This window comes from Anopheles nili, chromosome 2 (genome assembly GCF_943737925.1).
Source record: "Anopheles nili chromosome 2, idAnoNiliSN_F5_01, whole genome shotgun sequence".
Classification (NCBI taxonomy): Eukaryota; Metazoa; Arthropoda; class Insecta; order Diptera; family Culicidae; genus Anopheles; species Anopheles nili.
In genome coordinates this window covers 33,344,875-33,359,188 of record NC_071291.1, presented here as the reverse complement: position 1 = coordinate 33,359,188, position 14,314 = coordinate 33,344,875, and the positions used below count along the sequence as shown (strand labels likewise).

Genomic DNA, 14,314 nt, shown 5'->3' with positions numbered 1-14,314 from the left:
AGAGTAGGAAAATCCAAATCATCGCTATTCGCTTCAACAAAGACTTGGCTTCTGACTCCATGTTGCGATACAAAACACAAAAGAAACACTAACAGAATTGTGCGTAACGACATCAAATTTTATGGAAACCCCCAAACACCTTTAGCGTGATTTTAGTGCCATGAAGACCATTATTTGCATGTTTGTGCGTAGTTTCTACTGGATTAGGCAGGTGCCCGTTGTTAAAGTTTATCAAACACGTGTACATTTTATAAAACCAAAAACCAATGTTTTTTTTTAATAATAAGCTTTGAATTCAGCAAATAAATTGTTGAGTTAGGTTTAAGAACTTAGTATTTGGTATGAAAAACTTCATTGCATTACAAAGATTTTTCTGTTATATTGATTCGATTGACTAAAAACGTTGAAAAATATTATTTTTGCTTGTTAATAAGCTATACAACAATATACATTATTATGATAAATGATTTATTATATATTAAATGATTATGGTTAAAATGCATTATTTATCTTGCTCAAAAATAGACTTCAAACGGGCTTTGGATTGGTGTCGTGCAAATTCTAATAATATCAGCAGTGTTTAGTTCACACCAATCGACACATAACTACTCCAAATATATATATATATATATATATATATATATATATATATATATATATATATATATATATATATATATATATATATATATATGCGCTTTAAGTAATTTAACATGCTTTATTAGCTTAACGCTATTCACATCTTCTTTTAGCTTATTTCGTTTATTATATACAAATGAGTTCTAACAGAAAATCTAGAATGAAATATTGAAAGGTTCTTATTTTACCAAAATTATCCACAAACTTTTATTTCGTTGAGTAAATTTTTAAGAATATCGTTCAGAGTACCGCTTTGACACTTTCTAATGCTCAAATAAGCTCTTTCACAAGCACCCAGTCTTCTGCCTTGCTCTACGTTACGAATGCAGCTCTTTACGCTACTCTTGTAAGTATGCTCATCCACTGGTAGCCTTTGCTTAAGACGCTCGTACTGTTTATCCACATTAAAGCCGTTTTCATCATCGTAGACACCAAGCCGCATTCCCAAGCACCGATACACACACCACGTGTCCGGTTCATCCGGAAATATGTTTTGCTGATACAACGATATTAAATCATCGGAGACCTTCAAATCCCGGGCACAACTCAGCAAAATGTAGAACCGAGTGTCCAGCGAGATTTTAGAGACGTCCAGCGCCCAACATCCATCGTTTAATGCTAGGTACAACGCCATGAGAATAAGTGGAAATCGAACTGAGCGATTGTTAAACCGAGCCATGTTGAAGGATAAAAAGCAAAATAATCACTGTCGAAGTTCTGAACAACGACATCATAATTTATATTAAAAAACATTCAAGGTGCAAACAATTGGTGACAATGGTCTGATAAGTCACGTTGCTTCTAGTAGAGTCGAGCCTTTTTTTGATTCGTTCAAGGCAAACACAGGTTTTTTCAACACAAGCTCTAATGCAGCGTGTTCAGTGTTGACTTCAATCGAAAACGTGTGTCTTTTTTCAAGACCATGACTTATCTTATACCTTTTCAAAACTAGTGTAACATATTTGTTGCGATCGGTACAATAGCTGCAAGTTAATTTTGAATACAAAATTATAGAAATGCACAATGTCACAATAAAGCACCATAAATCATTTCAAGACCATTTTACGGCACTGTGGCATAGAATGAATTAGTATAATGCCAATTTTTACACAAGATGTATTTATTATAATATATCGAGGCTCGAGAAGATCGAGGCTATAAAGACGACGAACGTTCGGTGTCGGTGTAACAATAATGGGAAACCTGGTCGCTAAAGGGATCATTATTCAATCACATCTGTACGCATCACAAAACTAGGAATTTTGTGTCTGCAACGGGTGCCACTGATTTTGTCACGAATTTTGTGAGCCCCAGACGTTTTTAGGAAGGGTGGAAATGACACTCGCAAAAATGGATGGCTCTGCCATCCCCACATAAGTGGGAATGTGTGTATGTATTCCTCTACGTTCGCTTCTACTCACCGAGGACGATTTAATAGAGTTGCATCCACCAAAAACCGGGGCGAAGCGGCTGCTAGATGGTGAAGGATATAGTTTATGCCAGTTCCGTTCTGGCCAAATCGAAAGCCATCTTTTTTCGTCTTCCATTTCCCTCTTTGAATAGTGGCCGGTATCGCATCGCATCGTTCCTGCGCTGTTACTGCGCACTACGGGAGCAACCTTAACGACGGATGCTTTATCACTAAGCGTTGGACGATTTTTCAAACGAGTATTTTCCAATAACCGTCAGCGCCAGACGGTTGCCCTTGAGTGCAAAGAGGGATGCTCGTTTCTTATGTGTCCCGGTCCTTTCTACTAAATTGGCCCCCTTTCGAGGTATGATCATCTCGTTTTAACCCTTTCATCAGATGGTTCCATTCCATTTCTCACCCGGCATCATCTTACGGGTGCTGGAGAATAGTGCAACGTCACCAACACCATGGTAGCCATCCAAACGAGTTTCGTCCTCAAGTGATCCGAAGAGTTTCGCACTTTTTGTACCAACAATTCTAACAAACGAATTTGTCACAATACGCACGATAGCTGGCTTTACTGCCTAGCATCGATTATGTTCTTTTTTGTGAAATTAAAAAATGTCTCGTCAGCCATAAATGAAAACTGTTTGCTAGGTCCAGTAAACATCAGGTAAGAATCTATGGTTTAACAATAACTAACAACCTTATTCTTAAAGAGTATTTAACAAATTATTTTCATGTGGTTTTTTACAGCGTTCAAATATGCTTTCCGCTTCTTAAACTTTTATTTAAATTTAACAAAGTATCATACATTTACATTTGATTCCAGCTCCAAACACCCCTCATTACCATAGGCTGTATTTTATTTCATCGTGAATCAAATAATCAATACATAATAGCAATAAATATAAACAATACTTACAACAATCCGAAAAATCAAAACGAAGGGTTTTCCATGTGCAATTGTATTTACCTACCTAGAAATTTGGATAAAAACAAGAATGATGTAAGTGAAAACTATACTTTGGTAATTTCAAAAATTTTCATTTATTATTTAATAACAGTAAAATAGTTTACAAACAAGTTAATTATAATTCGTTCTTTTACAACGAAATACTGCAAACAGTCTTGGTTCTTTAGTTGCGTAATATGTGATGATTTGATGCCAGCGCATAACAAAAGACTGCGAATGAGCTATCGCCTAAATTACCGGGAGCGCTACACCAAGGATTCTTGCTTAAGAATTGCAGCAATTTGTGCTACTTCTGCAAAAATGCTTCCTCATTATTTCCACCCATACGCCGTACCACGAGTAGCGTAACAAAACTGCGGCTGCATCATGCGGGAGAAACAGGAGAAACCCTGACGCAACTTCTAGATAACGGCGAGCAAGAAGATTTTTGGCTCCAGGAAACTTTACCATGCAGAAAATGCCACAGACTTGTTCAGCCAACCACGTAAGGAAAATTGGCTAGCCGCGCAATGAGGAGATGGTAGTCTTGTCGGTACGATGCATTAAAAAAAAGTAGTAACTAGAGATTCAACTGAATCCGGTCAGGGTCAGGTTTAGACAACAGGTGCATTTTGGTCTGCAAAGCAGAACGATGCATGGCGATATGGCGTGCAATAGGCTTGTATGAAAATAAAATAAAAAACAAGCCTTCGAAACATTTTTAATACATGAAACATGGCTTAAGCATTGTTAAATTGTCTCGTTCAGCTTAAAAAGTTCGTAAGTAACATATGTCACTCATGCATTGACCTAATCAAAAATGTACTTAGATTCATTCAAGTACTTTTCATCAAATAAAACAGTCAACGTATATTTGCCATGGTTTTCTCACTATGACTTTGAAAAGTCGTGGAAATACTCGCATAAAAGTTTGCTCCTTGAATCCATTACATACACATTTTTTACACCAGACAAACGTGTTTCAATTAGGTAAATATCTATATAAAACTACTTTACCAAGCTATTATGACTCGTGCCAAGCTTTTTTGGCACTTATGCAAAGCAACCAGCAGCAGGATTATCAGCCAACACCGGAAAAAACTTCCAAAAAATAGACTTGGCATAGCCGTGTATGACTTCCTAGTAGGATGCCTGTGCACAACACGATAAGGTGTTCGCGGCAGCACCACGTCCACGTGGCTGAAGCTATTGATACCGAATGCAGAAGCTCCAAATATTCGTCAACATCGAAAGTTACGCTATAAATATCCTACCAGCACGCTCAAGCTCAGCATACCACGACCGCCAAGCAGAGGCAGCGAATCGAAGCTTGCAAACCCCAAGTCTCCCATCAATCAACTCGAACAGAAACGAAAAATGAAATCGTTTGCGATCGGTAGCTTGACCGTGCTGCTGGTTTTCAGCATCGCCCTCGGTTCCACCAAGGCGGACTCGACCATCTTTGGTCACGATCCGGTGCACTATCAAATGCCAGCCGCCTCCACGTTCGTGGTGTCCGACTTCTTGCAATTCCTCCAGACGGCCGTAACCTGCCTCAACAAGCTGCGCATTCCGGAGGAACGGTTCCCGCTCTATCTGGCCGGTGTGTTCCCGAACTGCCCAGAGACGCAGTGCTTTGTGCGCTGCCTTTCGGCCAACCTGCATCTGTACTGCGACGAAACGGGCTCGGACATCGATCGCCACTACCTGCAGTACGGCATGGGACAGGACTACAACTGCTTCCGGCAGAAGGCGGAACAGTGCCTGGCCGCCAACACCTCGCCGTGCAACGACCCGTGTGAGTCCGCGTACAAGCAGGAGCTGTGCTTCCTCGACGAGTTCCGCAAGTACGTCGACACCAACATGAACTCGCTCATCGCTGCCGTCGCCGTGGAAAAGGCAGAAAACGGTGTCGTCCACTACAACATGCTGGCCCGTTGCTAGGCCACTGTCCGCTCGCATCTCTTTAGCCAGATGAACACCGGCCGGCCAGCAGGCTTGGTGGTTCGGTGAAATGAATGAAAATAAAGTATAGTAGTTTTAACGAAAACAAACCTTCGGCTGATGTAAATAAGTCTGTTTGCCAAACACGCGTTCCGGATGACGGAGACGCCACCGCGCGAACCGTGGGACACATCCGCTGTTATGGTGCCATGTACCCTTGGGCGGCCAGCCACAAAAACCAACGAAGTTAGTGCAAAACTCACCCCGACACACCTTACACGCTCAGTTGTTATAAAGTCTCTTCGAAAACCGCGGGAAGTTTGCAGTTAACCCGTGGTGTTTAGCCGGTAAATATGGCAACTAGCAGCTGGAATTCGGTCACTCTCGGAGCAGCATTGCTGCTGAGCATTCTTTCCACGGCAGCAGCATCCTTTGGCGCTCGTCGTCCACCACCGCTCGCGTTGTTAGAGGCCCAAGCAGTTTGCGTAAAGTACCTGGGCATCTGTGAGGATCGGCTGGTGCAGTACAACAACAGCGTGTATCCGACCGATCGAGATACGATGTGTATGGTGCGTTGTGCGGGACTGATTGTCGGCTTCTGGGATGACACGCATGGATTGAAGCTGGAGGGTTTGAACAGCTTGTTCCCGGATCTGGCAGCCGACAGTGGTGCTCAGCATCAGATTATGAGCTGCGCTGAACAGCGATCGGCAAGCTGTCCACCAGAGGATGCCTGTGCCAGAGCGTACCACGGATTCCGTTGCTTTCTGCAGGCCAACCAGGTCGGGTTTGGCGTGAAGGACTCTTCTCAACCACAAGCGATGGTGTCTCCTTCGCAGCCATTTAGCGGGATGGAGTTCATGAGTGCGGTTACTGCGTGTACGAAAATACTGCGAATACCGCCCAAGCTCGAGGAGCTGTACAGGAAAGGTGTCTTTCCAAACGACGCCCACACGCGCTGCCTCATCCGATGCGTGGGCATACGGACCGAGCTGTACGACGACAAGCAGGGTCCGAACTTGGCCCGATTGTATGGGCTCTTTGGAGGCGGCCAAACGGAAGTCGATTTCCGTCGGCGTGCCAACGTCTGCATGGACGCCAATCGGCCACTTTCAGAGGCGCAAGACAAGTGCGCCCAGGCCTACTACAAATTGTACCTGTGCTTTAGAGACGGTTTTGGTGCGTTCACCCGCGCGAACTGCAACGCCATGTAGTGGGCTTTGGGTGGCTCGTTTGAGCGCGAACATAAAAAAAAACTCTAAACAAAAAAACAAACAAAATAAACAGTCATGCCACCGAAACGGAACTCCATTATCTGTGTTTTTGGCAATGTTTCCTTTTTCTACGGTACGGTACGGTATTTCCCTACGCGGTCGTGTCCGAAAACGTGTCCTACCCGCGATCGTTCCCGCGGGACGTGTCTTATCTGGTGACGTTCATCGTTAGCACTCCTCTTTTACATAACATCCGTCTTTTAAAACCGATCCTCGAAAGTAGCGTGCGCTCCAGTACAGTACCGTCCACCATCAACCATGGAACGTGACCGTCGTCCAGTCGTGGCTGTCGCAGCAGCAGCTCTGCTAGGTTTCTGTACGATCGCATCGATGTTCCAGTCCACCGATGCACACGTCTTCTCGGGGAAAGCCTTCCGGAAGGCTCAGCAAGACTGCCTCCAGTTTCTCGGTATCAGCGAGTTTCGGCTCTCGCAGTATAACAAGTACGTGTACCCTCCGGATCGTGACACGATGTGCTTGATTCGTTGCATCGGCATAACGCTCGATTTTTGGGATGACACGCTGGGCTTCAATCTGAGCTGTGTCGAGCAACAGTTTGGACCGTTGGTTGACGCAAGCTTTAAGAAGCAGCTCAATGAAACCATCGCGAACAAGCTTGACTTGATTGACCCGCTGGATAACTGCTCCCGAGCGTACTACGCCTTCCGAACGATGCGAGCCCAGCTGCGCCAGCTACTCAATCTAGCTCCCGGTACAAGCACCACCACACCGAGTGTCGTGTTCCAACCGCTGACGGCGGTACAGATCGTGAACGTTCTCAGTGACTGTGCTCGGGATCTGCATCTACCTGCGGCCTACCTTACGGCCATGACCAAGGGTATGTTGGTCGATTGCCCGGAGGTTCACTGCCTTATTCGTTGCGCCGCGATTCGCAGTGGCGTGTACTCGGACGATGGAGGCGCCCAACTCGACAATCTGCACCGTCAACTCGACCCACTCGGGGAGGATCTCAGCAGCTTCACCATGCGGCAGAACCTGTGTCTGCAGCGACATCAGCAGCCGGCCTGTGCCGATAAATGCACTCGAGCATATCGGCAATTTTTCACCTGCTTGCGTCCCGACTACGAACGATTTTTCATCAAAAACATCGAATCCGTAATGCAGCTGCCATTGTTCCAGCTGGAGAGTTGCGCTAAGAGTACCCCGGCGGAAAGCAACGCAATGGCGAATATGGATGCGATAAGGCCACTGCTCACCTCTTTTTAGTCCCACATTGAACGGTAGCCGTTAAGATATTCGTTAAGTTTTGTAAATAAACGCATAAGCTTCCGTACTATTGTTGCATAATTGGGAACGTAAGCGGTATTTAAGCTGTTTCGAATTGCGCTCCTGCCCTTCTCCGCATTGTATGAAATAAGGGCAATTTCATGCCACAATGATGGATGTCTCCTACCTACGCCCAAGAAGTAACACAATAATTATCCTCACACAATCGCGAAAGGCACTGTAACAATCGCATTATTTCAAAATGGGACTCTAACCAAATGAAGACTGTTTCCTTTTGCTTTCTTGGAAAAACACGCCTCGAGGGGAACAAAAATTTACATTTAATGCAAACAATGCTTCGAATCGCAGACCTCCCTATGCCTCTACGGTGAGGCGCCAGCGAACCTACATCGCAGACGATTTAAAACCATCTTTCCTACTTTTCCATCTCTCTGCCCTTTTCTCTCATCAACGCCCTCAGAAGCCAACGCTTTGAATAAATAATCGGAACTGAGGCTGCTTCACCAACACCGGAGTTGGTCGGTGGCGGATAATGCACTTTCCCACCGTGGTTTGGAACGTCTGGCTTCGAGCGAATGCGCCTGCAAGATATGCAAAAGCACACCCCGAAACAGCTCACCAGAATGAGCTTCCGGGGGTTTCGGCACACAATGCTGCAGGAAAAATGTAAGCTCCGTCAAAAACGAAAAAGTGCTTACATTTACATTTCATTACATCGCGCCGAGTGCAACAAACCGATCGCGGCAGCAGGACGGACAGGTGCGCCAACCGTAAACTCACTAACGAAAACTTTCCTTCGCTATTGCCATAACAAGGAACGGTGGCAAAAAAATGTGGAAATACCCTTGAACATACAGTAGCACATCTTTCAGACGAACCTGTGAGCCGCTAATGGTGCGCATCAAGCAACATTGAGCTCATGTTTCGTCACAAGGAGAGACAGACCTTGATGTTATTAATTTCATTGCTTTGTCTTGATTTTGTGGATAGAAAATATGGATAGAAAAATGAAATCATATAAATGTGTTTCTCAATGTATAAAATATGTTCCTAAATAATTTTCTTGAGCAAAATCGTCTAGTTTTGACAACTTACTAAACCTTTTGTAGAAAGAAATTCCGGAAAATGTCTATAGCAACGAATGACAATAGGATAACGAACAAAACAAATGGCCTAGCTCTTTACGAAATGGTACTGCTGAGAACATTAGTTATTTCACATTTCTTTGCACATAGCTTACTTTGCGTTTCCATTAATATTCTTCACTATTATAATATATTCTTCAAATTTATGCTTACCAGGAAAACCACTCATAGCAATTCATATAATTCTTTCCATGTGAAATAAATTGGAGTATATTACATTCTCTGAATTACATCATAACAGCATATTTTTTGGAAACCCCTTTTATGTCCAAAAAACACATTAGTATGTGCAATACCTAGGACTAACACTTTTTCCATACACCCAGCGTTCTATAAGCAGGAGATGTTGAGTTACGTGTTGCACAAGATCTGAGTAAAACATAACCATTCATATGAATTCGCTTTTCATTAGTTATCATTCGTTCATGATATGTAAATGTGTTCATTAAACTTTAACTATAACATGTATATGTTTTTATAAAGTATATAGAGACTATGTCATACCAAACCAAATATTTACGTAAATTCCTTACGAATTATTAATAACTGTGATAATTTCAGTAGAACACTGTCAAATTTTCCGTTCATGGCACATTCCAAGTCGAATAAACATAACACAAACGAAATTCTAGCGGAAAATCATGTTCGTTGTACAGTACAAGCTAAATTTCATGAACACTACATGAACATTAACTATACAGCACTGATGTTAATGAATTAAATATAAACAAAATCTTTTATTAATTCCAAAAACTTTATTGTTGTAATAATGTATAAGTAAAATCAAAGCTATCAGCATCAATAAATCCTTGTATTCAAAAGAGCCGGATGGAATGCTAGAATAATTTTTGTTCCTGACTTATTGTTATTATTATTAAAAACTATTATTTTAAAGGATTAGTAAACTCAATACATACGTATGAATATGGGCTTGCTAATCAAAACAGTATGCAAATATGTAGCACATCTCCACTTCATTAGAGTATTCTCTATATTCAACGCATATGACTATTGACGATCACGTCTTTTGATTTAATTCGAACTCATCAATCATATAAATTGGATTGTGGCAATGATTAGTCAAAGCAGAAGAACAACAGCATTGCGCCAATGGCGTTGGCGATGATTGGATTGGCCTAGATTTGAGAAAGCATTGTTTTGTTTTTTTGTGTTGAACCCTGGCATTAATGAATAACGCAAATAATTTATTAATAAATAATAAAATAAAGTTGAATTTAAATACACATTACGATTGGCTCGAATTATTATACATAAACCTTTGAATCCAGTATAAAAACCCCACACCATCGCAATCTATTTTCAAGAAAAAAATTCGGTTTTACTTTAAATCCATTCTACACACTAGATCACCAAACCAAACCGAAAAAGCTCGTGAAGCAATGAAATGACCCGTTGTAGCCGACACAACTGCAAAGAGGTTCAGCTCAAATCAATTTCGTGATTCAGAATGTGCAGAAAGCACATTCACAAACCTCTTAAGGGCTCTCAAGGGAACCATTTCATGTTGATTAAAACCAAACGCAACGTGTTTCCGAGCCTTGCTAGGCACACCGATCAAACATCCGATGTTTGAGCCTTGCTAGGCACACCTCATAGTGAAAATTATATCCCAAGCCAAGCCAAGTGTGAGGAAGGAATTTTTCGTGAGATCGTTTTGGGACCTCCAACGCTGGACCAAACGCTGGAAAGATCCGAAGTATTTTTCACACTTTAAAGGCCTTAATTATCAACGACCAGTAGTGGAAACAAGCAAATTTTAGCCCCACGTTTCTGATTGCCAACGCATCGAACGTAGTTTGAAACTATCGAGAAAACAAATTATTTCCAGGACGAACTCAACAGTCAAAAATGTGTTCAAATAACTACATCACCGACTAGGCCTTTATTTCTAGCTATTCTGAGTCACGCATTTAATCTGACCGTCTAACTAAGATGATATCCGAAAACGTCGTTATTGATTGTACCAAACTAGAGTTCATACTACCGCGATTTCTCACTGAATTGATAAAAATTGGCACGACATATCGTTGTACGCCTACACAATATAACTAGTACGACTATCTCTACCACTCAGGAACCCAAATGGCAAAATCATTCGACCTTTGGCGCAGAATGCATTCTCAGTCAGCCCAATATATCATTTGGCCGGGCCAGTTTTCAATTTGATAATATTTACTCGACCATATGTCGGCAACGTGAGCCGGCCAGCATATCGTGCATGCTGCAGGAGTTATAGAGCTTTACCACTACTGCAGCCAAAAGTGTCGGAATCCTAGCATTAGATGCACAGCAACGTTTTAGATGGGGAGAATGATTTTTCCGAACAAAGGATGAGAACAAGTCGAAAAGTCTGCAATGGCTGTAGAATGCTAAGACCTTCCGAATATGGCAAATGATTGAGTAGGCTTTTTATCTGCGCTCGATAGGTTGTGTGGGTTTGGATGGGAAAACCTTCGACCGAGGCTCGTATTTATGCAAATTTCGCACAAGCGCTAGCCAATTTTCGTTTCGCCGCCTCACTGGATCTAAATGAAAACCTGCATCTGCACAAATGAACTCGAGAAGCAAAGCATTTGTCACGGGACGCATGTACCAAACATTTTATCTACTCGTGCACGATAGAGTATTCTCTACGCAATACCATCAGCATATGGGACATACATCTTTACTCAATTTCAAAATCAATAATAGACACGCATGTATTAATGTGGCAATCTATAACATTAAATGGCGGATGATTTGATTCTTTTACAAGTTTCCTTTGGACTTTAGTTGTGCATTTAACTTTATTGATTTATATACTTATGTTATGATAACTCTTCAATGCGCTTTTATCGATTTGGGCATATTGTCAACTTTATATTGTGAAGATAGTTGTGGATCCTTTATACAAGAAATGGTAGTGATTAAAGCTATTAGACAATTTATTTCATGCTTCACTTAAAGCTGCTTCTGTTTTTCTTTTAGGCGACCCATACTTCTTCTTATTTCCAGAAAGAAAAGGAATGCATTTTAATCCACGTGCAGAATCGAAAATCGTCGATTCTTAGCGGATTAAAAGTTTTTTTGAGGCTTAAAAAACTTTCCAAGCCCCAACCAAATGGAGAAAAAAGTCACATTTAAACCATTCGGAAAAATCGGCTCGCATTTCTGGAAAATGTGCAGTGAAAATTGAATTGTGTGCAAAGTAGAAAAAAAAACACCCGGATTTACCAAAATTATCACAAAAGCTAAGGGCAAAAGCGAATTTCTCGCAAAGACGTAAAACTGTACTTTGGAAAAGTATGCTCGATGGAAAGAAGAATTATTATCTCTGGTTTAGGAAGATGGATAACCCTTCGGAATAGTGGACGAAAGCGGCGAAGAATGGAAAAAGTTTTCCAATTTATGTATAGCATGTCGCAACCATAGAATGATTCGAAAGGTTAAAAGATTTTTATTTTCTCCCCATGTTCGTTTTACTTGACTGGAAGACGAACAATTGAATCATGATTAAGCGATACCTTCGCCAATAATTGCCGCGTTTATCATTTTCGGCGAATTTTCTGTTATGGCAAAAAGAAAAGCAAGCCCCCAATAGCTTCAATGACGATTTTGTTTCGAACATTTCTAGTGCGACGAATATTCTAAAAACAAGTTTAAGCCGAATAATGCATAAATCATGAACAAACGCTGCACCAAACGCCTTATAGAATTATACTTCAAATTAGCGCTAAATTAAAGCAAATACTTAGTATTGAATATCATTTGGGGCAACTGTAAAAGTGGTAGCAATGTCAATTAAGGCGTAATGAGCATTCCTTCGTTTGATACATGAAACGGTTTCTGGTGTATGGATTTCAATGCGTCAGTTTGCAACGATTTCATCGCGACAGATCCCTAATAATTGCTAGCCTTTTGAAAGCACTAAACATTTGCCCTGCGGGAAACTATCGCTATACCGAATTTCTCGATCCCACCATTTGTTTTTGTCAACAGTTAGAGTTAAATCAAAAGATCCACTCCTCGCGCAAGGACACCCGTTTGTTTGCTCGTTTACTGGCGAAGCATAAATCATCATCCTCGGTCTCCTAAAATAACGCCCTTCACTGGATCGGTGACGAAGGTAACGAGCTGAAAACGGCACCGTCCAAATCGCATAAATAATCATCATGCGGTGGAATCGTTCTGAAGCGGAATCTCGTTCCCAAATCACTACCCAAAACCAGCGAAATGTCGGAATTATTTTGTTTTCAGATTTTGCAGCTCCAGCGATCAAAAACGCCTGAACTGTACCCCAAGAGTAGCGAATAAATGTGCAGGGCAAAGCAGCACTGAGCAGAGCACCGAAATCAAGTACTCCTGCCTAATTACAGCAAAACAGCCCGAGTGCTTGGAGTGCGATCATTACGATATGCTGTCGCGCTAACGAGCGCCAGGATGCTTGCGGATACTGCTACTGGTTGATAACTATTCCCAAAGGAGATTAATCGCGATTGCCCGGTGGTACTATCGTCGAAATTGTTGGGCGCGTTAGTACGGGGTTAGCAAACAGCTGGTGAGCTTCCCGGCGAATTTCCCATCCGAACGTCGACGTTAGGCGATGGAAACCCAAGGCCATTTCCATTAAACCATCACCGGCTATTTGGGTGGGCTCGGAGAAGCTTGTGGTGAAACGAAGACGAATTGATGCATTTCCTTGATTGCACTTTGCTCGATGCAATCCAATGCCTTACCGGAGCGACGCGTCTAACCGGGATCGATATACCACCGTGCACAAAGGCAGAACGCTTCATCCAATTTAAAATTCATGTCATTCTGCGACTTGCTTACGGAACACTTGGCCGGAAACACTGCTTCCCGGGGGCAAAATAGGAAAAATGTCCTCCCAGATATGGTTTCCTCTCGTTTTGATTTATAGCGTACTTTCTGTTTTGTTTGGTATAAATATTTACGACCGGAAAGGGCACCGCCTGGAAAGGTTCACCAACCAACACAAGCACGCTAGTTACTGTTTACACGGCAACATTGTCGCTGGTTTGTCAGCACGGTGTGTTGTCGTAACACTGGACAGATCTACAAGAAAGAAAACCTGCCGCACAGAAGGGTTTCACAAGACAATGAAAGATTCCCATTTTTAACGTCCGTTGCGTGACGTTTATTACGATTTGCTTATGCTGTTCGCCATGAACTTCAAACAGGCGTCGCGAGTAGGACGAGTTTCCAGAAAAAAAACAGCTTCACACTTTTCGGGATGAGGTAGTTAACAGGAAAAATTTCGCATTTGTCTGCACATTTTGGCTGGGGTTTGCGACCACTTTCCGACCTGTTTGCGTTGCAAAACAGTTCCGCGACGATAATAGGATAAAAAATCATGCGACCGAACGCGTACGCACTTATGCGTGCGGCAAACCGTTCAGCAACAACGCCACCGGCAGGGTTTCTACGCAAGTCGACTTGGTCCTTTTTACGGTATCGCGTGGCAGCGTGATGGTTTCGAATGGCTGTATAGATGGATCGGGATGGAGCTGGGAAATGCCTGAGAAAACATGATATGCATGAGCGTTTTTTAGCGTTTGCGGAATTTATGATACCATTCACGAGATTTTTTTTCCACGAGTCAAACGCTGCCCATGCTTTAACGGAGCTCGCGCATACGCTTCCGATGGCGTGGTGGTACTAAATGTTTGGTTGTGTT

General features: G+C 42.3%; 3 protein-coding genes across 3 annotated transcripts; all 3 read left to right on the top strand.

The window, feature by feature from the left end:
- The first annotated feature begins 4,382 nt into the window (after positions 1–4,382).
- LOC128721852 (uncharacterized) lies at positions 4,383–4,949 on the top strand. Its single transcript, XM_053815655.1, has one exon. The coding sequence runs from the start codon at positions 4,383–4,385 to the stop codon at positions 4,947–4,949; it is 567 nt and encodes a 188-aa protein (XP_053671630.1).
- Positions 4,950–5,302: 353 nt separating this feature from the next.
- On the top strand, positions 5,303–6,163 carry LOC128721843 (general odorant-binding protein 45-like). The gene has a single exon (XM_053815643.1). It carries the CDS (start codon positions 5,303–5,305, stop codon positions 6,161–6,163), a length of 861 nt encoding a protein of 286 aa, XP_053671618.1.
- A 318-nt stretch (positions 6,164–6,481) lies between these two features.
- Positions 6,482–7,450, top strand: LOC128721832 (general odorant-binding protein 45-like). Its single transcript, XM_053815632.1, has one exon. It carries the CDS (start codon positions 6,482–6,484, stop codon positions 7,448–7,450), a length of 969 nt encoding a protein of 322 aa, XP_053671607.1.
- Positions 7,451–14,314: the final 6,864 nt, after the last annotated feature.